A 26,966-nucleotide genomic window follows, 5' to 3' on the forward strand; every position below is an offset into this window, starting at 1 on the left:
ATTATTTATAATTAAAAAAAATTAGATTTCGTTTTGAGGAAATTACATGATTACATAAGCCATTACTGGCAGAATTAATCATATATATATATAATATTGTAGTAATATTAATACTTAATACCCCCAAGTACTCCCATGTACATACACCATGTATCATATAATGTGTTCAGATAAGAAAATTGAATTTTATGAAAGAAATAAGTCAGGCTTTGTGCAATGAATATTACATTACGGCTGATGTATTACTTTCTGGTCGACAGACACGGCTGATCGTCCATCTGCTGCATATCATCTATACTACATGTGCTCTAACCTTTATACTGTCAAAAATCACATATATGAGAATATGTATGTATGTGAACTTGGTTCAGCATGGGTGCTGTTGCCACAACAACCAAACAGTATGTTATTTTCTAGAGTCTTAGAATAAGTCATTATTCTGGATCTGGAAAGTAACCAGTAACTTAAGTTATCAAATAAATGTAGTGGAGTAAAAAGTACAATAAATCCACCTAAATTGTAGTGGAATAAAAGTATGAAGTAGCAGAAAGTGGAAATACTCAAGTAAAGTACCTGAGGTGCTTTAGTTAAAGTACTTTCCACCCATTTATAAAACAAGCAGATAAAAGAAAAAATGCAAAGCATGACAAGTAATTCATGTGCTGTAGAAGAGTGCATCAGTGACCTTGTTGTCATCACTTCTCCATTGGCAGCATATCACCCTGGATAGCTACATCCCCTGCCTGACAGACTTGTGCAAGGCATTGTGGGAGGTGATGCTGAGTTATCACCGCACCATGCAGTGGCATGAGGAGCATGATAAACAGGAGGCTTCACCCACTCCAGGTAAGAGACAGTACCTGTATAACCTTATGTACTTTTTTCATAATCAGTTTATATTCAGCCACACTGCTCTGTTGGTTTCGGCTTAACTAAATGTGCACAGTTTGCAGTTGAAGCATTTTATGTTGGTGCAATTACAGATTGAAAAATAAAAGATACAACAACCTCTCACTTGTACCAGAACCCAATAGACAGAGCACATGGCTTGGGCACCTTCTATCTTGCACAAGCTGTTTGGTGGCTTATACTTTTTTCACTCTTGATCTTCCTTTTCACCTGTCTAAAATGTCTCTTTGGCACCTCCATTCCTTCTGTAGTTTTTTCATTTGGGTTTACTCTTAACATACCAAATCTGCTCACTGTCCTCAAGGCTGAAAAAGTAACTCACAGATTAAATTTACAAAGACTTAATGAGAACGAGGTCAGCCGTTTCTCCATATTCTCAGGAGCGCTATTTCCTGACTGGTGGATTTCAACATACAGTAGGTTTATCAGTTTTAAAGCTCACAAAAAGGAATGATTGAATCTCAGTGAATGAAAAGAGATGAGAGTATTGAATGTGTGGTGACGCATCAGTGCAGCACACACTTTACTGAGATGGGTACCGAAAAGGCATATGTTGTTCAGCATTCCTTTCACTATGGAGACTATTGAGCCAGTTGTGGACCAGTCACTTTTGATTTCACTGACATTGCTAAAACTCCTTCATTCTGCAAATACTGTGGCCCTGCGGTACAATCATACAGTGTTTTGTAGCATTATCCAATTTAAATTGGCTTGACAGTCTGTCCTATTTGCATGAATATAAATTATATGTACACAATGTTGGATTTACATTGTGAAATTAATATGACCCGGTCATACCGTTTCAGGGATAAATATATGCATATGCAAGTGATGAACCATGAATGATGCATTTTTCTTCTTATTGAAATCTGTCACACAAGACTTTGGGTGAGCTCTCTGTCCATGTTGATGCAAATAAGACTTTCAAATCCAGCGCCTGTTACTACATTGTAGTACTGTTCATAGATAACTTGCTGTAAATACGTATCTTTCATATCAGTCCAATGATTACTTTCCACACGAAAGGTGTTGTTGTTTTAGAAAAGAAGTAGCAAGTTACCCCTTCTTTTTTGTACATTTAGTACATTTTGCGATGTTAACAGTATAAAGTAAACAGACTCTCCATTGGAAACTGTATAGATGCACTCAAGTAATGGACCATTAAGAACAGCAAGACGGCTCGACACCACATCTGTTCAAACCCAAAGCTTATGTCTAGATCAACAAGAAAAGTCTTGCTGGTGTTGCTGCTTCTGTCCATCCTGCTGTCAGTCAGCCAGATGTGACAACATCAGCCTCGAGAAGCTCAGTTGTTAAGGCAATACATGCTTTGTGGTTTTGCAGTAAGCTCCACTGGAAGATGAATTTCTTACCAGTGTAAGAAAAAAAACCAAACTGGATTTGGTTCACAGCACTTTTCATCTCATTGCTGTTTGTTTCATTTGTCTTGCCAAGGGCTTTGTTTGATATCAGCTGCAAATACAAAACTGTCATACTAGCTTTTAACTTCCTATTGCGTATTGAAAGACAGCTCATTTCCATTTCCCATACTGTACAGAATTCATTAGAGGATTAGATAAGGACACAAGGATGTGCTGAATGATTGGTGACATGCTAAGTCCTCAGGATCCTTCATTAGATGACATCCTCCTTGCATGGGAAAGGACGTACACATTCTCTTTGATGAGGCCCATCCATCATCTCACTATTTGATTGGCTGTCACCTCTGTCCTCTGTCTAAAGGTGTCCCTGACCACCCTGGCTTTGTCACTCACCTTTCTCTCTTTATCCTTGTGTCTGTGTGTGTGTGTGTGTGTGTGCGTGTATATCTATCAGAGCAGTGATTTACAGGACAGGCTTTGTCTAATTTGTGGAAGAGGTTTTTTTTTTTTGCTGTGACCCCTATTTCACATAAGAGACCTTCAAATTCAGACCCAATGAAGATCACTCTCTCCGTCATTTTGTCTCACACACACGCTTTCACCTTTGCCTTTCATTCAGAAGACAAAATGAGAGCATCCCAGGAATTTAGGGTTGTGACCATTTGATATACTGAGCTGGCCAGTGTAATGTTTCAGTAATTAATCTCCCCAGCTGAGGAAAAGAAAGGTTGCTTCAAGAAGTAATATGGGCGAGGGTCATATACCCACCTGACGGAATAGATTTGCTGCTGTTGCGCACACCCTGCCGTGTTTGATCAGTGCTGATGGCTGTCAGGCACAAGGGTTGCTCGGTTTGTGTGCGAGAGTAAATAACCATGGCGAGCTTGCTCTCTGTTACGTGTTCATACAGAGCGTGAGCATGAGCCATGTAGGCTAATATTGAGATGTATGGAGGCTGTCTGCTCTGCTGTGATAAAGAAAACGATCCGTTTTCAGCAGTCAGGGTGAGAATTGGCCTTCACACCTCATTAATGTTCAGTAGTAACATGACATATGAACTAACCTGGGGAGCATGCTATGTGAAATAGGCCATGGTTTACTGACCTCTCCCAGGATATAATGCAATTACTTTTGTTTTGTTTTTTGATTGGCCCATTTCATCATACTTTTGTATTCAAGCATGCCCACTTCCCTTAGTTTTCATGTTTACATTAATTTGATTTAACAAGCCCTTTGACATGTATTAAGGTGTCCCTGTGAATTTAGAAAATCTGAATCTGTTATGTTCAAAGTGCTCCATAATCAGCACTGAATAAATGAAACAGTGTGATAGAAGGTAATTCATTGAAATCAAATAGGATTTAGGAACTATTAATACCCAATTGTACCAAGCTAATTTGTTAATTTTGAGTTTTCTGTTTCTTGTGCTTTACAGATTTATACATGTCAAAGTCTGCTGTACTGCTTCATTTGTTGGTGTCCTTTAACTGGGCATCAGGACTGTCAACAATTTTCCTCTCTTTATATTGCATTGCTATAATTTTCTGGAACTATGAGCTGTGCTTTGACTTTTCTCTGGATAAACTTCTTTATAGTCATGCTCATGCTGCTCTTTCATTAGTCATAGTTTGAACAAGTGGGCAGCTAAGGCCCCTGTGGGGGTTTGTCCTGTCAGTCACCAAACTCTTTTATCTACAATGCCGCCAAAGGTCAAACACTAGTTAGTCCCTACAGATTGACAAAGGGTGGTTTTCCCTTTCCTTTATCTTTCCATTCTCTCTAATAGCTCTTTTTTTGGCCATTATTAATGTTCTATAAGTAGTTGTCCTGGGGAGGCTGTCTACACCCTCACCAGGTCAACAGTGGGGTGACAACCACAAAGTATGAGGGGATTGATGTGGATATAGTTGTTGCAAAAATTAGTGGAAAAGCGGAAAAATGGAGAAAAAGAATAGTTCATTAACAGAAAAGCATTATGGATTCAAAAATCTCATATAAAGCATCAATATACAGTGTATTGTTTATATGTTTTTCTTTAAGAGATGAACTACTGTGTACTTCATTCACAATCTCTTAATGGCTGACTGGATTTTGCAAGCTCATTGGTGAGCGAGACTTTAGTTTTAAATCATCTTTTAAATTGATGTCTGAAATCAGGGACATCCGTCTCTGCAGAAGAATTCTGGATTTAAATCAGCTATTTCCCGCAGTTCTGTAAGGACTGTGGGTATTTAGTAGTTTCACTTTCCAAGTTTTTGTAGTCAAGTAGATTCTCAGTTTTAATTTGATTATACAGTTAATTAAAATGTCCATTTATGCTGCAGTATTTAAAAAGTATTAATTAGTAAAAAGTTAGTTTTTTCTGACACAGCCTGTTGGCACACACGACACTCTCAGTTTGTCTCATCACTCACAGTCCCGACTCTCACCTTTGTTAGGGCTCTCAGTTTTCACGAGCTCCTTTTCACTTTGTCTTTTCCAATTTTTTTTGCTCTTTCTTCCCCACAGGGCCTCACTCCCATCTTCGTCTTTGTGCTCATTAAATGAAACCCAGATATGTCAAGTTCCCATGTCACGATGTCTCCCAAGCCTTCTGTTCTTGTGTCTTTTAGTGAATGATGCAATTGTATTCACCAGTTCTGTCCCTGTTAATGACTCAAATTGCAACCAGTGTTATTTGGGTCTCAAGACCAGTGTTTGAAAACCACTGGTTTAAAACATTTGTTAAAATTCCCAGATGTGTTTGATGAAATCCTGCCAGAAGGTCATTATTAGAGATAATGGTGACTAATGGCTGTGACATGACAGTAGTGGCTGTGGAGGTAATGTGGAAGTCAATTATGTGCATGATCCAAGTGAAAGTAGGAATCTGAGATGAATAAGACCACCATATATTTCATGAACTGCAACACAGAGGAAAAGCATGAGGTGTGTCCCTCACTGTCACATCCATTTCTGAGTGTGATGATTGCAATCAGTTAGTGGGAGGAGAAGATAACCCTCAATGATATGGCTCAATGAAGAACTGTTCTCACTGGACAGAATTTAAATTTGATCTACTGTTATATCCTTGTCTGCCAAATCATCTTGCCACTCTGGTTCTCAAAATGGCCGTTATTTATTCTTGGACAGGAGAAGCTTTCCTTCTTTAGGCATATGACACATTTCACCATGTGAGGTACCTTCACACATACATAGTTCTTTGCTAAAGTTTGTATGAAACTGTTGGACACTGAAACAAACATGTAATCTTGTATCCAGCCTGTTATATGTTGGAAAATGTATTTTTGAGACAAAAATGTGTAAATTCACTGAGAGAATTTAATGGGTGAAGATTGCTGTAGAATGAAAATTACTGGCTGCAGCCCACTCCAAGCAGGCTGTAATGAGTTGACAGTTCAGTCTGATATCAGGCAACAAAAGTTACACTTTATTCAAGAGAACATCTGAATCAAGTTGACTTTTTTTGAATTATTTAAATAAGATACTTTGTTTAAAGTTAATGTCAGGCTAAACTTGTTAGTATTGAACAGTTAATAGAGTGGACAATCTGAGATGAGGAATTACCTATTACTGATTCCCATACTGTGTATGGGAAACCCATTGTTCCAAGCTATTGCAGGAAATAAAACTTGACAGGAATTTCTCTGGAGGATTTTTCTCTTCTTTGGTGTATTGAGCCATCTGTCTAAATCCATAGTAAGGCTGAGCAGATTCTCTCTGTTGCTAATTGTACGCCTCAGTATGATTAGCACAAGGTCCTGTGGGTAAAGTGCTGGTCTACATGCAGACTGATGAAAACGAAAAATAATGTTGGAAAACCTTAGAATGTGAACTATGCTGCAGAGGACAGAGTTGTTCTTCTTCTGCTTTGTTTCTCAGATGTGATCAGCTACTATGGATGTTACTGATTAAGTGATAATTGACAAGCTGAGAGGACTTCATCAATTTAGTATTGTACTCACATAAAATTGCCCACAATGCAGGACCACTTCTTTCTAATATTTTTTATCTTTAATCTTATATCTTTAAGAGGGTCTCAAACTCTCCTTAAACTTGCCATCATTATTTGCATGTATACTTTGGTATTATTGTAATTATGAGTCAAATGAGAGAGGAGTACAGGAAGGCAGACGTCTGCCGCTGTTGCCGTCTCAGCCTCTCGCTCGCTTAAACATTATACATCAAAAAGGAGAACCTGAAGTTTTCAAATTCTGATTTGAATGTTGATTACCACGGCAACTGTCAGCGCTTCGAAGCATTTGGGTCAGCACCACTCAAATGACATCACATTAGTCTATCAGACTTCACACGGAGCCACAAAAGGCTTATCTGACTTTTTTTCTCTTATTCCTGTAACCAGGCTGTGATGGGTCAGTGGACTCCCCCTTTTAAAAGCTACTCATCAGACTTAGCATTGCACACATTGCACATATAGTTTGTCTTTAAGAATGTGATTGAGCACAGACATACTGTATTAACTGATGATGCATAATGTTAGCAACCCCTGGATGTCAGTTCCATTCATTCAGTCAGCTGTGTGCCCTGCTTGGCATCCAGTGGATATTTTTTTATATTATTGCATTTTTATTTAATGATTACTATTGGGATGTTAAGATATTTTTCACAAATATAACAAAAATGCTTCTAAAATAACTAACCCAAACTTTAATTACCCACAAGGCTCTAAATGGTCTTACTCCACAGTATATCTTAGATCTTTTATCCCTGGATGACCCTGCTTGCACAGATCCTCTGGCAGGGGACTTTTTTTTTCTGTTCCAAACTCCCAGCTGAAAGGGGGCTAGAAGCCTTTGAAATAAGAACCTTAAGCCTCTGGATAACGCTGGTCGAGGAAATACAGCGAGCTGAGTCAGTGGCTTTTTTTTTTTTTTTTTTTTTTTTAAATTTAAGCTTAAAACATACTTTCAATGCACTTCCTTCACTGATTTCATCTGATTCAAGCTTTTATTCTGTTTGAGTTTTGCCATTCTTGGTTTCTGTATTTGTATTGTTTTACTGCTGCATTTTTATGTGTATCTATGTTATATTTTACGTGTTCTTTGCTTGATTTGTGAAGCAACATTATAACATTGTTTTGGTTAGTGCTATACTGTATATGTCATTATTTTTATTAGAATATCTCACTGTGTAATCCCAGGTTTACTCTTCCATATATTTATGGCACCCCACTGCTTGTTACAGCTAGGGTCTTCATTTTCAAATATCTCATGTTACTCAGCGAAACTGTTTTTTGGTCTGAATCTACCTTTAGTAAACCTTTCCAATTCAAAGGTTTTTGAGGAGCTTTGATTTATCCGGGTTCCCTGATTCCCCTCTGAAAACGTACACAGCAGTCTTATATCTTTTCATGTAGGCTTTTTGTGTCTTTTAACCTCTTGAAATCTCTTGTTATTTTTGCCTTTAAGGCACTCAGTAATTTACTGACTGACTGGCTGTGGGGGCTGTCATCTATTGTTCTTTCCCCTGCTCTCTGTCATTATATTTATGTAATTAGATATACACATGTATGTGGGTGTAATAAAATTCACTTTTGTACACTCTCACCCATATGCAGTTTTGCTACTGAGTACCATTGTTTTTTTTTTTTTTTCCTGAGAAACGTGACTTGCCTGCATAGTTTACTTGTTTTTTAAAAAAGCCAAAAATGACAAGAGATTTTTATCCATTTGCTCAGAAGTCGAACACCTCGCACTGCAGGTTCTGTGTACACTGACTGTTTTGACTACAGCTTGGAGACTTTTGCTTAAAGCTGAGTTAAATTATGTGTTTGTGTGTTTAAGGCTTTAGGTCTTTCAACCATCTCACTGCTTCAGAAGAAGGAAAACAGTACCCATGATTCATGCCTGTCTCCCATGTTTTCACTGACTAATGTGTCCCCTCATCATCTGGATTAACGGTTAATGAAGGGCAGTGTGCGTGATCTCAAACACATGGAGATCCACGCATATTCTGTCGGTGACACATTTATGTTTTCTTGAGTGCTCTTACGTGATTTGTGCACATGGAGATGGATTCACCAAATTGTTTTGTTTGCCTGTGAGTACAGGTTCTTGTCCAATACTGGAAGAGAATGCCTTTTAGCCAGAAGTTTAAAGAAGAGCTCCAAGAACAGATGCTGCAGCAGAGTTTTGGAATTTTCTTGCTTTGGCTTTTGTCTATATGGCCTTGACCTGAGTTATTTGTTTTTCTCCTGCCTAGAAACAGGCATTTCACTAGTCATTTTTGGTAGTATATACTGCACTGCAGTGAATGCTGTTCAGTAACGATTTAGGTAGTTATCAGGGTCCTTGAGGGGGTGGAAGGGCCTTCCTACTTGCAGAGAGAGCCAGGATTGAGGCTCATATAAGAACTTGCCTGTTGGAGAGTGCAGCTACTGCAGCTGACCCTGGCAGCTGGTTGTGCTGTAGAGTGCAGAGATCAAAAATAAAAAATAATTTAAATTCATGAACTGGACCAACAGAATAAACATCACATTATACAAGAACCCAGTTGTTTTTCATGCTTTCATTTAATTAATAAATAATTTATCTTTACTGCAAAATTTCAATAAAATCCTGCAGAAAAACAAATGAGGGAAGAAAGTAATTTATGTAAGATTTGTAGTAGACTTAAGAGGGTTTTATTGGAATATTATGCCCAATAACAAAAGGTAAACAAACCTCAAACACAAGCATTAATCAGATGACTCACCATTTTTCTGTCTTCTTAATACATTAAAGAAATTTGAGGTGGGATTGATTGCCACCTGCTAGTTGACCTGCAGGCTCTCTGCTGCTTGCTTAGAGATCCCCTTCAAACAGCATAAGCAGCTTCAGACTGATTGAATTTTCAGCCAGGGGAAAGCATTGCAGCTGCTGTGACATAGCCTGTGCGTTGTCTGCACCGCATGGTATTTTAGAAGATGGAGCATGTTGGAGCTGTTAGAGGCAGAGATGTTGGCTTCATTTTCTGACTGCCTGACTGTGAACAGGACCTCAACACCTTATATAAGTGTCATACAGTGTTGTCCTATTGTGTTTGAGGTCGCTGTCAGTCTTTCCTCTCTTGAGGGACTTTGTGACCTACACTCCTGTCAGATACTGGCTGACAACCACTTCTGCAGAGGAAGTGTCAAAGGAGTCCCCGGCTAAACTTCAGCCTGTCTTGCATGGTCAAACTAACAATGAATGACTTGAATGAAAGACTGTACTCAAGGTCTCAGATGTATAGCCTAATTGCACCACATTTCCCCTTTCTTGTTGGAATGCACATGGGAGATCCTATTTTAGAATTATCAAAGGTATATTTTTCATTTGCTTCCTAATCAACCACAACAATAGGCTTTTTTTGATTTTTGTACATATTCTGATTCAGTCTGCTCGTGCCTCATTGTGCAGATGTCTATTGAAATAAGTAAATGAAATCCTTTGAATCAGGCTCGATTTTATGTGTCATTGTTAGTTTTTGATCTGTCTGTGTGCTTTGTTTGAATATCCCTAGATGACGCGGCGGAGTCAGATGAGTCAGTGGTGGACCGCAGCTATGTGAAGAAGAAACTGGAGCATGGACTGACACGGATCTGGCAGGTTGGAAGGAGTAGTATTCTCTCTCTCCCTGGTCCTCAGCATCTTCTCCTCTCATTCCATTCCTAGTTTTTCTTTTCCATTTATTTATTTGTTTTTTTTCCCCCAGTTTTCTGTCCAACGCATAGTTGCTTGATCAGAAGTCCTCCCGTGAATCACCCTGCTCTTTCTCTGTTCTCTCTTCAGGATGTCCAGTTGAAAGTGAAGGCCTATATCCTTGGGACAGACATGTCTAACTTCAAATACGACGATTTCATAGTGGTATTGGATGTCATCAGCAGGTATGCCGCGTGGTCAGAGGAGCCAGCTCATCCTCGTCTCCTTTAATTGGCCTTCATTATCTTAGCACTCGCTGCTCCTTTCCTCTCTCCTTCTTGCCTTTTCTTTGTTCTCATTTTCAGGTTGATCTGCTCATTTGCTCACTAACTCAACTCAAATTATGCAGGCACACTAAGACACAAATACACACACACACACTCCTCTGTCCAATAAGAAGGTTCTTACAGACTTTGTTTATATGTGCACTAGAACTAAAATTAGAATGGCAGTATGTCCAGCCCCATTTAAACATCACACTTTGATTATATTGACTCTGATTATAATAATGTGATACTGCTGACGTGATATGTGATGTGGCTATTTTTGCATTAATGGATACCAAATGGGAAGAAACAAGGTGGTGCTTTGTAAATCTGAGATACTGTGACCTGTGAAGATTTGCTCATATGGGAAAAATTTACATTTTTACATTAAGTTCTTCAATTGGGTTTGTAACATTACTTTGTTTGTCCCTTGAATGGGAAGTTACCAGATTAAGTCTGTTTAAATCGCGTCTCTGTCCCCCTGCTGACTCAGCTGTCAGTCGAACACAAATAGCGGTTCCACTCCAGAGGCCTTGATGCTAAAGGACTGTTTTTGATATTTCTGTTTTTATATTTTTTTATATTTGTATTTTATTACATTTCTATATTTTTCTTTGCAGTTTTAAGGATTGCTCATGCAAAAGCACAAACGATAGGTCATTGTAGGCATTATGCAGATCTTCTTATCACAACAGATTAATGCACCAAATAATAATGTCTCATTCCTTCCTTTTCTGTTTGTCTCTTCCACTGTCATTGTCTCTGTCATAATGTGTTCCCTCAGGTTGATGCAGGTGGGTGAGGAGTTCTGTGGCAGTAAGTCAGAGGTGCTGCAGGAGTCCATCAAACGCCAGAGTGTCAACTACTTTAAAAACTATCACAGGTATGAAGTTTCCAATGTTGGATCATTACCTGGTTCGTCTTACAATCTGACGTGTGTAGTCCCCTGATATATCTGAAAGGAAGCGTATAGACGAGAGGAGATGAAACTGATTCTTGGACAGCAGGTTATCATTGCTTCATAGAAACTTCTCACAATCACAACGCTGGCTTACTTAAACATACTCTGTTCCCATCGTAACCCTCTTTAGTGAACGTGTAATTACACAGTAACACTCACTGAGCTGGAAGCAGATTTACTTCTTGATTAGATAAACCCCTGCCAACAACATGAATATGTATGCTTTCACACAGACACATCATTGGAGATGATTTGCATTGCTCAGTATTGTGATTGCCTGTCAAGAATCATCGACGGTATTCTTAAATACCAGAATCCTGATAATCCTCACTCCTGTGACCCAGAATGGCGCAGGAGGGAGACATGGAGACATGACAGGATACACATTTAGGTTAAAGGTGATGAGATGGGGGTGATCTTGTGAGACTGTAATTAGATCAGAGAAGAAGAGGGGGTGTACATCAGACAGCATGATGAAGGCACATTGCCCCCCCGTGTCCATGCACACACACACTCGCACTGTTGGCCAGGAGGCTTCCAGTGTGTGCATCATTTTTACATTAGGTCTGATTCATTTTTCCATGCGGGTGTCATTCCTAAAGAGATTACCCACCAGTGAACTTTGTCTGTTGACTGCCTGCAGTGACACACTCAGTCATCGGGGTGGGGTATATTGTTTGCCTGTGGGCACAACAGACAGAATGTCATTGTCAGGGTTCAGACATGATAAATTTCTAAGAGCTGCGCCATCGGTACTCATTTTCTCTGAGTGATTGAAATGTTTTCAAAGTTTTAATGTCCCTTTAATTCTCAGTGCACCACATTGGAGGAATATAACTGCAGGGGAATGATACAAATTGGTTAAAGTTCATTTAGAATAATGTACAATGTTGAAGTCAAGAAGATAAATTGATACCCCATTTCTGTAGCACGTGGCTGCCCTGTGCCTCGCTGCTGTTCCACATTCTCTCTCGCTTCTCATACTTTAAACACCTTTAATAAAAGTGACGAGAGTCATCATAGTGTTTGAAGTCAACACTGCTCACACATTTCAAACAAAAGGATCCAATATTGAGCTAGCGAGTGAGCACAACAGTGGCTGTCATGAGTTATAAAACATACCACACTCACCTTAAACCACATGCAGACCACTTTTCCTTTTCACTGCGCATCACTGATGCAGCACATTTAATCAGGACTCCCAGAACACAGCTGCTTAGTTATACAAAATGGTACAAGGTCAGTAATGGATAGATGCTGACTACTTTGTTTTAACTTTCTCACTCTTATCTTTGTTTACTCCATCCCTGTTCCCTTTTATTCTCTTCCTAACCCCTCAGGGCACGACTGGAAGAGCTGAGGATGTTTCTGGAAAATGAGACGTGGGAACTATGCCCGGTCAAGTCTAACTTTAACATCGCCCAGCTCCATGTGAGTAAGAATTGTATCACTGAGGCAAGAGAGTGTAGCACTGCAGCATTCATTTATTCTGTGCTGTCACTCATTGCACATCCCCCGCCACTGTGAAATTAGCATAAGCATATGAAATGCAGGGGATCCTGCTCGTTGATTTCTGTGTATATGTGAATGTGGGTGGTGTGTGTACAAGTTTGTCATCCTGTGTATCACCACAGGAGGAGGAAAGGTTCACTCCACATTATATAACACAGAAGATAACATGGCTGTTGTCCCATGTGGCGTGTATGTTTGAAGATTTCATTTCCCACACTCATGAGCTGCGGTTAAAAATAAAACCTAAACATCAGAGTCTAATGTGGATGATGTACTACCCAAAACAAAATATTGTAAGCATCCCGTGGATATGCACTGTAACCATTTCCAGGAAAAGATCATCCTGCTCGCAACATGTCAAGCTCACTTCACCAGGAAGCACAAATGATAAACTGAAAGAAAGAGATGTCAGAAAGATAAATGGAGTTAATTTAAAGTGTGATTTTTCATTTTCAAACATCTTGTTTTTCACTTCATGCTTGGACACATTTTGCAACAAACATGCATGCCAGTGAAATTTTCATAATAAACCCACTGCCATGAGAATTTTCTATCACTACATTCTATTACTACATTACTGTATGTGTTATTAGATTAGACTCTCATCATTTTTATTTACTGCAGTCTGTACAGCTGAAAATGGTTTAAATGTGATTCTGTTTAAGATCTGAAAGCATAGTTTTATAATATTTTCATTATTTTTAATATTTAAGTGCTCTGAATTGTTACAGCCCTTCCCAAAATTTGGCTGTTGAGTCGGTTGTCCAACTGGTAATGCTGGCATTTCCTAACGTTAACACATGCAGTTGTTTTTATCTCTGAAGTCTTTCTGTAAGAACTGTATACCATTTTTTGTCTCGACTTCACAGGATGCATTTGAACTATTTTTGGATTCCTGAGACTTTTCTCAATAAATAAATTATACAGGGAGGTTTGATACACCTACACAGCTTTGTCCAAAGGAGAGCATATTGTTGAACTTGCCTTGCAAGCAGGGTGTTTGGTTGTGTTTTGTCCCCCTTGGTCGAAGCTGTGCATGCACCTGACCTCCTGTTAGGTTGTATTGTTCATAGATGTCCGCCCTTTATTTTCTATCATATACTTCTCATAAGACGGTATGATTGATAACACAGGACAAGTTCTAAAATTCTCAAATTTATAAACATCAATTTTGTCTACCTATGTGCCTCATCTGCTAACTTTGCCAAACACAGACCCACATCTGCCTTTTGTCTGTCTGTGTCTCATTCTCTCCAACTCAGGAGTTTAAGTTCATGGGCCAGTGTCGTTCTCCATCAGTTTCCCCGAGCAGACAGGCCACGTCCTCGAACAGCCCGGCTCAGGAGGAGCTGTCTCTGTTCCAGCAGTACCTTCAGGAGGGAAACCCCTTTGAGATGCACACTGAGCACAAAGAGGAGGAGACAGAGGATGTGCTGGCATCTAACGGGGTAGGTGGAAAGGAAATGCATTTGCAGGCATGATTCCAATTGAGGCCTGCTTGACGGTTACTTAACAGGAATTACTTTTGTTCTTGTGAAATATGTGTTGAACAGTTGGTTAAAAAGCTGCAAAAATGATTTATATTGTGCTCATTGTCCATTTTCTGTCATTATACTTTTATACTCATTATACTCTTTTCTTAGGTGGACTGTGTGCTTGTTTCAGTCAAGTTGTTCGTTGCCACCAGTCAGATACACCCACTTACATAAGCATGTCTAATTAACAAGGCTACCTGTCGAGGTGTACCACCAAACAAGTTAATAAAGAGACAAGTTGATTAATTGGGACATAATCACTGTGGGTCATGAAGTGGTTTACAGCAGCACTCATGCTGTCCTCTCCAGGGCCATAACAAACTTTTATTAATGGAGTAGGGCCAGCAGTGCAGAACCTTCCATGATTAGTATAACACTTTGAGGCATTGTCTGATGTGCAATATAAGTAGTAATTTTTCTGTGGCTTTTTGGGTCCTCATCCATCAGGATTCAATATTTTTCCTCAGCAAAACTATACTCCCTTGTAAGATCTTTCTTTGTAGTATTTAATACTCAGGCCTCTGAAGAACTTTTACTTATTAGAAACACATTTTCTACTCTTGTGTTTTGCGTTGAATATGAATGGCCAGCAATTCACTTTAAAAGACATGTTTTGCTTCCATTTACGTTTACAGGCAGGATATATTGTCCAGTAAAACTATTAAGAATCCCACTTTAGTGACAAACATTATTGACAGAAGAAGAGAGAAGAGAAAATGCTGTTCACCATCTTTGAGAGCTTGTTTCACTGTATATCTATCAGTACAACTGCATCTTCAAACCCAGAAGGACCAACCTGGGTTGACTGAGTGAGGCAGCATAAGCCTCTTGTTCAGCAAATGAAAACAAGTGCCTCTACTTGCCTGACAAATCTGAATTTGAGAACGTAATGAGCATTGTGTGTGCCATTAGAGAAATTAGAGCCAAGCAGTACCAGCGACTGTGTGGTTAAGTTTGTGCGATTGCTAGGTACTGTTAGCATACACACACACAAGCAGCTTCTCCAACACTCTAGGCCAGTGATTCCCAACCGCAACACACCTGTGTGCACACCTGTGTGCACACCTGTGTGATCGGGATCACCCGATCGGCGCTCTGGGCAGACGGTGTGCGGTCACGGGCGGAGCGACTAACTGATCCAAACATTTTTGCCCGACAGCACGCTGCGCGATCTCGAAAGTTAGAGATATGCCGCAGCTCAAAAAAGGTTGGGAAACACTGCTCTAGGCCACGGCTGCCTAGTAGGAAGTTAGGTTTTTCCTGATTCCTGTGGAAAGTTTCAAGTCTTATACCACACACCATGTTACCTCGCTGGTACTGGCACATCCTCAGTGCAACGCAAGAATTGCTTTTTTGGCACTGGAGGAAGACTGAGATCGCTGCTAGCTGGACGGGTTAGCTACTTGCTAGGCAGCGGTGCAACCAGCAGCAGCAGCAGCAGCTCAAGCCTCTGCCTCTGAGATATCTATGGCATGGATATAGTGATCCACATGATATTGTCTTTTACTGTGGATGTTATACACATGTGCTCTTCCTATGACTAGCATAAAGTCTAAAATCAGTTATTTGTCATCAGTTACTTATTGTTTTTTTTGAAACAGCATTTCTCTTCAACAATGAAAACAATAGATTACACGGGTCCCTCAATATATCATACACCTTTTTTTATTGGTGTATTTTTCTTTCAGTCTCCACATCAGAAGCAATATTGTACTATCTAACATTTTAGGCTTACAGAAGCCCTATCTTGGCTTGCTCTTAAGCCTGTAATCCTTTCTATATGGCTGTTGTGTTGCCTGAGCTTGCGGTTAAGGACAAAGAAAATATTGTCTTTCAGGGGAGATTCACCCAAATTCTGTTTTTCCTCCCCAAGCCAAACCTTTCATGGTTATGAAACCTTCAAGGACTTTCAATAAAATTTTATTTAACTTAATCACAGCCCTTTAACAAAATTTGTTTTAATGTAGTTTCTCCTTCAGTAGCCACTTTATACTTTCTGGGTTTTTCTTTTTTTGTTTGTTTTTTTTGAACTTCACAGACCTTTTATTGAAGTGTGTTATCTGATTAACAGTATCAGCAAGTTTCACAGCATGTTATAAGGTGTTTTACTCACTTTATCTCTGTTGTTTTTCTTCTTTGAACTTGCACTTTGACCATCATTTTCTTTGACTTCCACCTGATCTTTCCTTTCTCTCTTTCTCAAGTATGAGTCAGACGAGTTGGAGAAGAGTGTGTATCAAGATTACGACAGTGACAGTGACGTCCCTGAGGAGCTAAAGCAGGACTACGTTGACGAGCAGACGGGTGATGCCCCCCTCAAGAGGTCAGTTCCAAGTGTTTTAGACCTCTCTAAAGACACGCAGCTACATAGTATATCCAAGTGTCCATCGTTTCCACTGCTGGCTATTTCAAATAGATGAAAGTAAGTGAACAAAAAGACACAAAAGAAGTAACTCATGTGAACCACCAATAAAATAATATAATAAATAAATAATAATAAAATAAAATGGTATGTCCTTGAATCTGTTTTTATGCACTTAGCAATGATAATTTTAGCTTACCCCTGCCTAACCCTGCTAATTAAGCATAAAGCTGTATTAAGCTTTTTGTCTAACCATGGAAAATACTCTTTCTTCCCACCTCCATCTATGTAATTGGTGACTGCTGAAAGATTAGTCGCTGTTTAATAAAGGCAGAGACCATCATGCGTTCCCCTGCAGCTTGAGTTAAAGGATTCATTTTCCATTTGAAAGAGAACTTTGAATGCAGTTGAGAAAAGTTTCGTATTCTGTATATCTTTTTTCAGGGAGAATCTCAAATAGATCTGCATCATAAATAACCACATACACTATATAGACAAAAGTATCCAGACACACCTCTTAATGGGGCTGTTTCTCAGGGTTCAGGCTTCCTCTCTTACTTCCAGTGAAGGGAAATCTTAATGCTTCAGCATACTGAGACATTTTGGACAGTGCTGTCCAAAATTCCAACTTTGTGCCAACAGTTTGTGGAAGGTCCTTTGCTATTCCAGCATTACTGTGCCCCAGTGCACAAAGCAAAGTCCATAACGACATGGTCAGATGAGTTTGGTGTGGAAGAACTTGACTGGCCCACACAGAGTCCTGACCTCATCCAACACCTTTGGGGTGAACCGGAACGGAGATTGTGAACCAGGCCTTTCCGTCCAACATCAGTACCTGACCTCACAAATGCTCTACTGCATGAACGGGCTAAAATTCCCACAGAAACACTCCAGAATCTTGTGAAAAACCTTCCCAGAAGAGTGGAAGCTGTCATACCTGCAAAGCTGTCTGTGTATTTAGAATGCAATGCAATTAAAGCCCCTTTTGATGCAAAGGTCAGCGCCCCAATTCTTTTGTCTATATAGTGTTCAATTCGATGCATCATACAGGAGTTTTGAATTTTAAAACCTTACTTGTTCAGTTTATTGTGTTTTTGTCAGTAAACCGACTGCATGCGTATGTGGTGGACTGAATTGTTAAGAATCTAGGCCGTTGCCTGTCTGTGTGTTTGTGCATATCTGAGAGCTGACACCAGATTTTGCTCCAGATTTGTACAGGAAACAAGACACACTAACATTACTTATTCAGTAGCTGTTCATTGTAGAAGCATTGTTATAATGATCATTTCCTGTCAAGTAATGTACAATGACTCACTAATGATCATGCGATGTTTGTGCTCAGTGCTGAATCTCATTATTTCACAGGTCAGACACGCCTGATAATTTCGCTCTCTCACCACATTCGATTTCCTGCTTCCTGTGTGTATTAACCTGACATTAGCCTATAGTCAGTAAAATTCTAATTTCTCATTCTTATAAAAAGGAATCTCTAATGGTTAATTATTGAATAGGTCACTTGGTCACATCCAGTAATTAGAAGGCCCATGTAATGATTGCTGGCTAATATGGCTCAACAGTCAGAGTCAGGGGTCTGTTGCTCCAGGACCACCAGTTCACAGTCTTCACCTCCGGGGTGCCTCTGTCTCTCCTGCATGGTGTAATGGGTTCTGATTGATCAATTACAAGCCAGTGACCCACACTAAGATTGTGAACCTGGCTCATTATTGCTGAAGATTAGTGACGTTAACATATATTACTGAGTCTCTCCTTTTCTTATGACTCTGCCCCACTTTTTCTCTCACCCTCACCTCCTGCATGCATCAGTGTGTCCCGGGAGACCATAAGAAGCAAGAAAAAGTCAGACTACAACCTAAACAAGACCAATGCACCGATCCTCACCAACACCACCCTCAATGTTATCCGGCTTGTCGGTGAGTTCTGCTTACGCACGCAAACACATCTGTACCACTAGCCACAGTGTGTATCTTTTTTAGCCTACCAAAATTTACAATCATTCACTGATGAAGCGAGTAGCTCATGGCAATGGGAGCACTCAAGTGTCTGCTGCTACCTGCGTGACTTAGTTGCAGTAATAATGTTTAGCCTTCGCCCTGAGCGCTGAACTTTCAATTTCCCAAGAGCTACTTGCTCGTCTCAGTGACGTGACTATAGCGACATTGAGGCCCTTTTCTGCAGATGTGCCCTTGGGCAATGTGACCCTCATGATGCAATTATCATGTGTGAAACAGAATTTGACGAGGCAGTTATCTCTCCTGTGTAAGTAGTATGGCTGAATACATCATCTCCTATATGGATTCACTTAATAAATCAGGCTAATGCAGATCTACTGCTCTTCTTAGCATTTGAAACAATAAAAAAAAAGTCTGACCCCACCACAGTTGTTTTCCTTCGAACTGTTCATTCATCCCCTGTTCTGTTCATACCTCAAAACATCACTGCACATGCAGAACAAAATGGAGTCCTTTTTTTTTTCTTTTATCTTGTTTTTTCACACAATTGGTAATATTGATTTATAGCTGTGTGGCAAAACTGAGTGAAAGCTAAAGTTTGATTCCACACAATCACTTCTAATTCAGTCTCTGCAGCTCTTTGATGGAGTTAGATTGCTCCCTGAGTTCCTGGTGCAGAATTTAAGAGAGAGGTGTGAAAAATGAGAGTGTAAGAGAAATAGTGCTGTCTCAGAGTCAAAGGCGTCTAGATTGAATTCATTTCTTCTTTTCTTTCCTCCATTCATCAGTTGTGAGTCAATGGTAAACTTGTTACAAGCCCTGTACCTTTGTACTCATTCCTTTTATTACCTTACTAGTAAATTAAGTCCTTTCCCTCAAGTGTATGCAAATTCAATGTATTCCTGCTGAAGTTCCTACTTAAAGGATGTGGTTCCACCATAATTAATTTACTGGAGTTTAACTCTTTTAATCTCCTACAAGATGTGCTTAAGAGCAGAACCATTTCATTCATCTCATGGAATGAACTAAGGCCTAAAATAAGACCAAATACGGGAGGCCACTGTGCTACACTCCGGTATGCAACCAGTAACACATGAAGGTTGTCCAGCAAACTTCTGGTTGACTATTTCTGTCAACTCCACACAGGGAAGTACATGCAGATGATGAACATTCTGAAGCCGATCGCCTTTGACGTCATCCACTGTGTGTCACAGCTCTTCGACTACTACCTCTACGCCGTGTACACCTTCTTTGGACGCAATGACATGGTACGGTGTTTCTCAGTCGCTTTGCTTTTCTTTGATAACACAATTTATTTTGTAGGGGTATGACTAAAACACAGGCAGTCACCTCTAGCTGGCAGAATGATTCGACTGGAAAATCGTGGATTTGCAGCAAATCCTTGTGACTATATCTATTTTTGTTATTTCTGTTGCAATTGTTCCAGTGTCGACGTCAGTTTTTACATATGTGGCTGAAGAGTTACTATAGTTTTGTATTTGTTTCGCCATTTTTTCACTTTAGTTTTAGTTATCCTGCAGAATGGATTTGCTCCTTTCGGCATAGTTTATTTTGCATAAAAATGTTTAGTTTTAGTCTTAACTATTGCATCTATTGCAACTATGTTTTAATTTAAAACAACATTCCATGTGTAATTCATAGCAGAATTCAAAGGGATAACATGAAATGATTTGTCTTTCACCACTAACTACCATACATATTATTTCCAAAATACAATGACATGGGGGTTGATGCAAGGGGAGGGACTCACGGATTTCACTTGGTTGTACTGTGTATGATTGCAGACTGTGTATTATGGTGACAAGTCTTATTTGATGTTGCCTGTGTGTGGACTTGCAGAGGAAAAAGGATTTAGGGGTGTGGAGGTTTAAGGTGTCAACAATGATCTACAACATCCTTGATTTGAGTTTGGCATGTCATTCTTCATCTCTTTTCCTCTCCCTTCATTAGATAGTAAGGGGAGAAAATGATCCACAAACTTATAGAAAACAAAAAAAAGATGTGCATCATACCATACCAGTGTGTGTCATGCCATCCATTGCAATGCAACTAAAAATAAAGAAGTGACTTATCTGTACCCCACAAGTAACCGGTAAAGGGTTTTTTCAATTTTTTTTTAATCATTGGAATGCTGCAGTTACATAATATTACTTCTGGTGCTTTAACAAAATGGGCTTATGAATTATTTATAAGATGATATCCAGTGAGATAGGGAAGAACTACTGCTTCCATCTTTTCTCATTGCTGTCTCTCTCTGTAAAGATTTCAGTTGAAAGATAGGTTACAGTGTGTAAGCCCAGTCTCCCCCACTCCATCTAAAGACTATCATGTCATTTATACTGCGCCTCACAAAGAAAGAAGACAACATTTGTGTCAGTATCACCCCCGGGAAGTGGTAATGATAGCAACAAAATGACTTCTGCCCCATCGAGGTGGAAGAGATAAAGAGGATGAAGGCACCGCTGCGGCAGCTCTGTTACACATTATTGGCATGTTTGTCTGTGTGTGTCATGGGAAGATGACAGAAGGTGACACACTGGTTGTGAGCTGACAACTTGTCAAGCTTTCCCTTCTCTCATGTGTCTTAATCTGACCACTGTGGGTCCATGTACAGTATGAAAGTGTGTGTCTGTCCTCTTTCCGTTTTCATACCTTTGGTAATGTCCCCCTTTCTCCGTATTGCCGCCTGCCTTGTCTTAAACTCTCTGTTCCCTCTTTACACAAACACTGTATGTCCTTCTCTTAGTCAGGCCTGATCTGTTTTTCTCATCTTTTGTGCCATGAAATATCTTTAATCTTACATGCTCCTCTCCGTTCACATAGCATCACTTGCCTTTCATCCCTTCAGCTTTTTTCCCCCTCTCATTATTCACACGCCACACCTTCTCTGTCTGGATCTCTTTGACGCTCATTCTCTTCTCTTTCTCTTTTTTCCACTAGTCCTCATTAAGTGTAATTTCATGAACTCACCCATTTCATGAATAGTCCCGCTCAAAGAGACACCTACAGGGAGATGCTAATGTCCCTATGAATCTTTAAAAAGCTTATGGAAATTGCTGCGCACATACGCTGGTATTTTGACCTAGGCTCTGCTCTCTTTACACCACCAGAATCAAGATGGAGCTGCTTCACTTATTCACTTGAAGAGTAATGGGTGACATTAATATTCAAAGAGTAAATACCCCATTATGTGTGTGTATTGGCACTATCAAGTCAAGCTGCACTATTGACTCTGTCATGCATTTGCTAAAGATGCACGATGTGCCGTGCTCACAGATTCTGCATCACCATTAATATCCAGGATTTCCTGCTGCTGGGATTGAGAGGGGCATCTTTTTAAAAAGTATGGAAAGCTGTGCCTCATTGGAATAACCTGGATGTTTCACTCGAGTGTCTATTCTAAGAGACAGAAGAAGGATTTGGTAAGAAAAAGGGATTAAGACGGAGAGAAGTTAAAAATGGATGACCGAGGAGCGGGGCTGGCTACCAAAACAAAGAAGTAGGAAAGATGTGTTGACAAAGAAAGAGAGAGAGATCATCAAAGCAAACCAACAAAGTGGCGGCACAGATAAATGTGAAGGAAGATGAATTAAGATTATTATCTAAAATACTGGTTTTTGATTTGTACTCAGGGTGACTTTAAATTTAGGAGTTAGATTTTTTTACCTTCAAAGCAGTGTAATTAATGGGGGGACTTCAGCAATTTAGTATTTAGCACCTCCCCCAAGTTGGAGGACTCAAAAGAAACAGATTTAAAAAATGGTCAGAATGGAAGCAAAGGTCATGTATAGCAAAGGTCATGTGGACAGAAGCTTTGTGAAGGAGGCAAATCAAAAAAGAAATGAAACATTCAGAAAAATATCTGTATACATGTAGTCAAGACCTAAAACAGCTCCCATATTGTTTTTTTTGTTTGTTTGTTTGTTTTGCTGATGTCAATTTGAATGTTCCGAACTGCATAAGATGCATTGAGACGAGTGAGGTCTCATTTATATTAAAATGTTTCAACAACAGATTCAGACGTTTCTAGAAAGAAGTCAATCCAAATTCAAAAATTTTATGTTGTAAGTTGACGAGTGTTTACATGTTGACAAGAGTAATTCCACCCATTGTCTCCTTTAATCTAATTCTGTTTGTTTGTTTGCTTCTTTCTTTATACTGTCTTTTTTCAATTTTGCTTCTTGTTTTTCCTTACTGCTCTCCATTCTTCATCCATAGCCTGTCCCAAGCCCATCTTTGCCAGCTCATGGTGGCAGAGAGGCAGGCACTGCCAGAGTGGTGGGCCCTGCTTGCTTGGTAAGAGCAGAGCAGTATTATGACTAACACACAAGGTTGTCCCCACCTTGTGAGTTCAAAATGGTAGCTGTGGTGTGGTTGAGTTGAAGCCCTTAAGTTGTGCTTGATTTGCTCTCTGAAGTGACATTAAGAACATCTGAAAGTGATTTCGGAAGCATTTTCATGTTAAGATTGCCGTGCTTTCATCCTCTGTACTCTCCTCTTCCTTTACCTCTCATCTGTCATCTATTGTAGCCTGCGTGATTGTCTGATTTTTGATGACTGTTCCTCCCAGTTCCTCCTCCCTTTTTGGCTTAGAGTAGACTTACTAAAAGCAGAAAGTAAAGATTCAGAAAGTCTTCGACTATGTGAGACAAGAGCAGATGTTGCTGTGTGTGTGTATGTTTGCTTTCACACTCTGCTGAAGTGTATGTTCTTATAGATGAACGGGTTTGTGCGCAGTGCCAACTCTTAACTGTGTGTGCCTGTGTATTCTAACAGTATGAGTCATCGGGTCTGGGCCTTATCAGCAGCAGACTGAGGACCACACTGAACCGGATCCAAGAGAGCCTCATTGACATGGTAAGACTATAGTTTTTTCTTTCTTCTTCCACTTACTGTTTCACTTTCTCGTCTGCTCTTATTTTTTTACTCTTTCTTTCTCTTCAGCTCTCTCTCGTTACCTCATCGCCTGTCTCATTCCCTGACACAAACATGCTCTCTCCCCTCTACGCCTCCCCATCATCCAGCCCATACTTATGTGCCTCTCTCCTCTTTATACCTCTCTATTTTTTGGTCATCTCAACCACATGCGTACCCACAGCCCGTGTCGCCACAAAATGCATTATGGGTCATCATTATCTGGCCGGTGGTCACTCACACATACACACCCTCATCTCAGTTTAAGTGGCCACACCAGGGTGGATGTGTGCTATCCATTAGCCTCAATCACTACTCCCCTCTGTAATACTACATAGTGACAATTAGTCTGGTGCAGTCCACACTCCCTACACTTTTGTCAGATAGTACATCTGTCTATTGTCTGTCTCCTCTGTTACATGAAGTGTCTTTTCTTGCTTCTGCCTTTCATTTGTCTCAATATCAGTCTGCCTTTGGCCTGTCCTCAGAGAAGACAAAGTTGAACTTTAATCTGACATAATGTGCAATGCCACTGAAGTTTTACTTCCTTACAGACAATTCTGAAATTCTGTAGGTGTATGGTTTAGAGTTGAAAAACAATGATGCTTGTCCCTAGAGTCTAATTAAGGTAGAAATTTGTATGAATGGCTCACTGCATATTTTCTACCTTCAACTGAAATGTAGACACTTAGACTCAACTCTCTCAACTTTTATTCTTTTAAAAATGCAATTTGCACATGTCCGTTGTTCACATTATTTTTCTTAAGCGTCAGATTCTGAAGATCTAGAAACCAAACATTAGCACAGGACAAATACAAAGCTCGAAGTGGCTGTATTGCAAAATAGGCCATTTTTGCTTATGCTTCTTCAAATGAGATTTTTATCACTTACAAATTGTGACTCACAATAATCAGCTGTGAAAATGAAAAAGAAAATGTATTCTTTTCCCATGGTGAGAATAATGGTATTTCATTTCTTATTTCTGAAAAGTGGTGGGACTTTCTGTCCAATTTCATCTGTATGCTGATGTAACACTACAGACCAGGCTGCAATTATTAAATATGCCACATTATGCCACATGTTTTGTTTTGTTGTTGTTGTTGTTTTTGTTTTTTGTTCTGTAAAAGTGGATTCCCCTGCATCTTGCCCAGTTCAGTGTTGTCTTACCACCTAACTCCACAGCAAATTCCGTACTCAAGTTTAACACGGCAGTTTTTTGCTGACGTAAACTCTCTGCACAATATATACCAGTTACTTTTCGAAATCCACATGAACTACTCCTGTCAATTGCATCAGTTAGATCCACTGCACAGTTCTGTCACTTTTAATGTTGGTTCACCTCTTCCTCCCGTAATTTTCTTCAAAACTATGGTGAAGAACACTAGGAGAGAATACCAGAAGTTTTTTTTAATTAAAACTATGATGTGTCAACAGTATGCCAAATTAGAGTTAGAAAGTACTTTGCAAGATTAAAACAGGCAATGACAATAAGTGTTAGTGTGTTAGAATTAATGATAGGATTTCATGAAATGATCAATTTTGAGATATTATTTGTAGTCATTAAGTCTGCAAGCCTCAGGTCCTTGGGTACAGAGTTCCAAATGCCTGGTCACCTCTTGTTGAGCCGGGACCGAGGACCAGCCAGCAGAGCCGTGGCTGAGGATCTGAGGCTGTGCCCTGGCTCGTAGGGCAACAGCAATTCAGCAATGTAGCTGGGAGAGAAACCACGACAATAAAATCTACAATTCAATTCTTTAACTGATTGATAACCAGTGAAGAGAGGGTTGATCTTGTGTCTTAATATTTGTTAAAAGCCAAGCAGCTGTGTTTTGTATTAGCTGAAGGCGTGAAATTGCTTTTTGGTTCAACCCTGAATACAATGAATTGAAATAATTTAAACAACAGGAAAAAAAGGCACGATGACCTTCTAGAGATCAGGCTGAGAGATTTGATCTTAGAAAGATCTCAGCGGTTCTGCTTTCTGCGTTCTAATTGATAGAAACATGATTGTAATTTTTTTATCAAAAGAAAGGTCGCTGTCAAATATCACACCCATGTTTCTGGATTCGGGTTTGATATTTGATGACAAGGATCCAAAACATTTCTGTAAAATAGGAAAGAAAATTATTTCTGAATTACTTTCATTTAGCCTGAAAACTTCTAGGACATCCAGCACTTTATTTCTGAGAGGCAGGATAAAGATGATTAATATTATTCTCTTAGCTGATTTTTGATGGAACATAAATCTGTGTCATCAGCATGACAAAAGTGCTAGATTTTGTGTTTGTTCATGATATGTCCTAGTGGTAGCATAAATATACTGAAGAACAAAGGGCAAAGGGCTAGGAGCTTTGGGGATCACCACAGGTCAACGAAGTCGCTAGGGAGGATAACCCATAGCCACTAAGAAAACTCTGTCAAATAAGTATGATTTAAACCACTAATGTATGTAATGAGTAATGTGCTACTGAACCAGCACCACCAAGATCAGCAATGTCAGAGAAAGGGCTATGGAATGCACCACCCATGATGCTGTGCAGGGTCTAGCTGTGGAAACCATCAATTAAGACTAAAGGCAATAAAATTAATAACATTCCAAGCCAATTTTCCTGTTCCTTGTCTGTTTAAATGCAATCCATCATCATTGAACAGGTCCCCCTTGGTCCAGAAGGAGTCAAAATGACTGATAAAACCAAATCCAGTGGCAGGACTGTGTCTTCCCCAGGCTTTCAGCTTTGGATACAAGAGACTCAAGTGTATAGTGCAGCTTAATAGCTTGTCTGGACATGATATCATCAGTGTAGGTGTGTTCTACCACAGTGTGGATCGAAGGGTGGATGTCAAACTGTAGGCAAGATATAATATATGAACAAAAATAAAACCTGTCAATCATCACTTGTGACCTTATAGAAGTGCCTGATGGTGTGTGTATCTGCAGAGACTCTGTCCCCTACCTGCATTTTTCCATTGCCTTAGTATTTTGATGCATTTGGATGCTGTTTGGAGAAATATAGTTGATCGTTCAGTCTCATTCCTAGGTTGTCAAATATTGATGTTTTGGGTTGGTGGCTATTAGACGACCAGGGAATGAGACCCAAAAATCGATCTTATTCCAGTGCTCCCTTCACATAAAACACACTGATGTTACATTGCATCACTTCCAGCAAACATCTCTAATCTGTTTTTTTCTTATGAAACACAGAATCTGTCTTTAGTTAAACATAACATTCACTTCTAAACTCATTTGTAATCAGTACCAACAACAAATTCACTTCAACTGTTCTCCTCAGCTCTGTAGGTAAATAAGTGAAGTTACCTATATTAACAAAGGGATTCATAATCCATTTGTCCTCACATGTACTCCAAGGCAGTGGTAGGTAAACACGACTACTTGGCTGTAATGTTTATGGGTGAGAGGAGAATGAGAAAACTGAAGCAAACTAAAGCAGAGA

The 26,966-nt window shown here is 39.6% G+C and overlaps 1 protein-coding gene across 2 annotated transcripts in view; it reads left to right on the forward strand.

Moving 5' to 3' along the window:
* Positions 1–26,966, forward strand: part of vps50 (VPS50 EARP/GARPII complex subunit) — a 91,655-nt gene that overhangs the window by 38,855 nt on the left and 25,834 nt on the right. The window contains exons 13-23 of one of the 2 annotated variants that reach the window (XM_046416991.1): positions 714–846; positions 9,795–9,880; positions 10,064–10,158; positions 11,024–11,122; positions 12,541–12,631; positions 13,975–14,160; positions 16,452–16,570; positions 18,434–18,540; positions 19,726–19,847; positions 22,819–22,896; positions 23,377–23,457. In XM_046416991.1, the coding sequence (XP_046272947.1) occupies positions 714–846; positions 9,795–9,880; positions 10,064–10,158; positions 11,024–11,122; positions 12,541–12,631; positions 13,975–14,160; positions 16,452–16,570; positions 18,434–18,540; positions 19,726–19,847; positions 22,819–22,896; positions 23,377–23,457 (1,197 nt within the window). The remainder of the gene's footprint in view (positions 1–713; positions 847–9,794; positions 9,881–10,063; positions 10,159–11,023; positions 11,123–12,540; positions 12,632–13,974; positions 14,161–16,451; positions 16,571–18,433; positions 18,541–19,725; positions 19,848–22,818; positions 22,897–23,376; positions 23,458–26,966) is intronic. The other variant, XM_046416992.1, reaches the window with a different exon arrangement.

The sequence above is a fragment of the Scatophagus argus genome, chromosome 17 (genome assembly GCF_020382885.2).
Source record: "Scatophagus argus isolate fScaArg1 chromosome 17, fScaArg1.pri, whole genome shotgun sequence".
NCBI lineage: Eukaryota > Metazoa > Chordata > Actinopteri > Scatophagidae > Scatophagus > Scatophagus argus.